This window comes from Sphaeroforma arctica, assembly GCF_001186125.1.
Source record: "Sphaeroforma arctica JP610 unplaced genomic scaffold supercont1.378, whole genome shotgun sequence".
Lineage (NCBI taxonomy): Eukaryota > Ichthyosporea > Ichthyophonida > Sphaeroforma > Sphaeroforma arctica.
In genome coordinates, this window is record NW_014040180.1 from 57716 (window position 1) to 59805 (window position 2090).

General features: G+C 41.1%; 1 protein-coding gene across 1 annotated transcript in view; it reads right to left on the minus strand.

The window, feature by feature from the left end:
- Positions 1-222: 222 nt before the first annotated feature.
- The window catches only part of SARC_05737 (hypothetical protein), a gene marked incomplete at its 5' end in the record, with an annotated part of 14494 nt that continues 12626 nt past the window's right edge, over positions 223-2090 (minus strand). The window contains 2 exons of the mRNA XM_014300400.1: positions 223-569; positions 1804-1914. Coding sequence (XP_014155875.1) covers positions 453-569; positions 1804-1914 — 228 coding nt within the window. The 3' untranslated portion in view covers positions 223-452. The remainder of the gene's footprint in view (positions 570-1803; positions 1915-2090) is intronic.

Below are 2090 nucleotides of genomic sequence, written 5' to 3' on the forward strand. Positions count from 1 at the left end.
CACATGACAGAGGAGGCACCGTGTATATAGTTGTTGGTGTCGGCGTATCTCTGGTGATGAAATCTATGTATGTTGTTCTGCCATGCCTATTCCCGCGTTTAAAGCGGTGACAGTGTTGTAACCCATGCTGATTGAACTCCTGTAGTTTCTACGACAAGAAATCCGCAGATGCGGCTGATGAGCCATGGAAAAACGTTCAAAAACGCTTATGAAATGAGCGTTCAACATTCTTTACTGAACGTGGTCACATTTTAGGTTCGTTTATTTAATACTAGATTTATATACAACTCCGCAGACGACCACACTCGGCCTCTACCCCCAGCCCTACTCGCAACGGATACAGCCGTCACAAGCATGATTCAGAGTATTCAATAGCCGACAGTCATGACTTTTGTAATCAAACTATTATAGCTTTTAAAACGTCTATATTTAGCGTGTTCAATCCCGAATTTCTATTGGTAGTAGGAATTGGTAGTGCGCCGAGTTGCAATTCGGTTGTTGGCATCACGGCGTTGTGCTTCACGGGCCATACTCGTGTGCTGCGATTTGATTGTCCGTTGCACAGACACCTGGATAGTGAATCGGCACACAAAGCTATTGTCAGTTATGTGTGATAAATAGTTATGCGTGAGAATTAGTTATGTGTGATAAATAGTTATGTGTGATAAATAGTTGTGTGTGAGAATTAGTTGTGATAAATAGTTATGTGTGAGAATTAGTTATGTGATAAATAGTTTTGTGTGAGAATTAGTTGTGTGATAAATAGTTTTGTGTGAGAATTAGTTGTGTGATAAATAGTTATGTGTGAGAATAAGTTAGGTGTGATAAATAGTTATGTGTGAGAATTAGTTATGTGTGATCAATAGTTATGCGTGAGAAGTAGTCCTGTGTGAGAATTAGTTATGTGTGAGAATTAGTTATGTGTGATAAATAGTTATGTGTGAGAAGTAGATATGTGTGATAAATAGTTATGTGTGATATATAGTCATGTGTGAGAATTAGTTATGTGTGATAAATAGTTATGTGTGAGAATTAGATACGTGTGAGAATTAGTTATGCGTGACAAAGTGCACTAGTACATATGACGTGCAAGGTGCGGCCCACTCACGTATGAATGGAGTGTCACATGGGGTGGTGTGGGGGTGGGTGTATGCCTTCCCATAACAACTACGCCTGATGTGGGCTACCTACAACAGTTGATTGCACCACCACCACCCGTTAAGAGCCGTGGGCGCTCCAGTAGTAAACATGGTAACCAAAACTCGCTAACTAAGCCTAAATGAAACAGGTATACTGGGCAAATCCCGTCAAGGGTCTCGATCGAGCACAGGCTTGAGCCAAGTATAAGCTGACCAGACACTGTATGTCTGTAGCACGCCACAACTACACGAGGGAGCCACCACGTAGATTGTGATTCATCACATCGACATGGCCAGTGTTCTCGATCGCAAAAGAGTAGCGCGGTGTACCACAACTGCTTATCTATATTTGAGTTTCTTGATATGTACAGATAAGCACATACCAATACATCTGCGATACTTGTAAGGTTATTCGTACAAGCACCCATGTATGTTTACGCACGCCAGCAAGGACGATTATGTGAATATACGCGTTCGTTCATTGTATGTATATCTGCGCTTTGGTAACACAGGTAGACGCCTACTCAAATTCTCAGTCAGAAACAGTGCGTAAGCGTAGCTATTTATAAAAAGAAACACCTTAAACACTAAAATAAATGGACACCCACCGTACTTGATATTATACTTGCCCGTGTGTACACTCCCACCTGGGTTAAATACATACCAGTTCATTGGTCAAATCATCCAACTTATTATTTGTCGTATGCAATTCGCCCTTAAGTGTCCGAATGTCTGCTTGATCTTCGTGTTTGTCACGTTGCAACAGAGAGATAGCCTGGAGAAATGGTGATATGTGGACATGGGGTTAATGCAGGGAAGTGAACTTCACGATATATAAGCATGTAGTACATCTAATACACCTTGTGCACCCTACATACACAGATACACACAAAGACAAATACACACACACGTATACACATACACACACACATATGCATATACATACATACA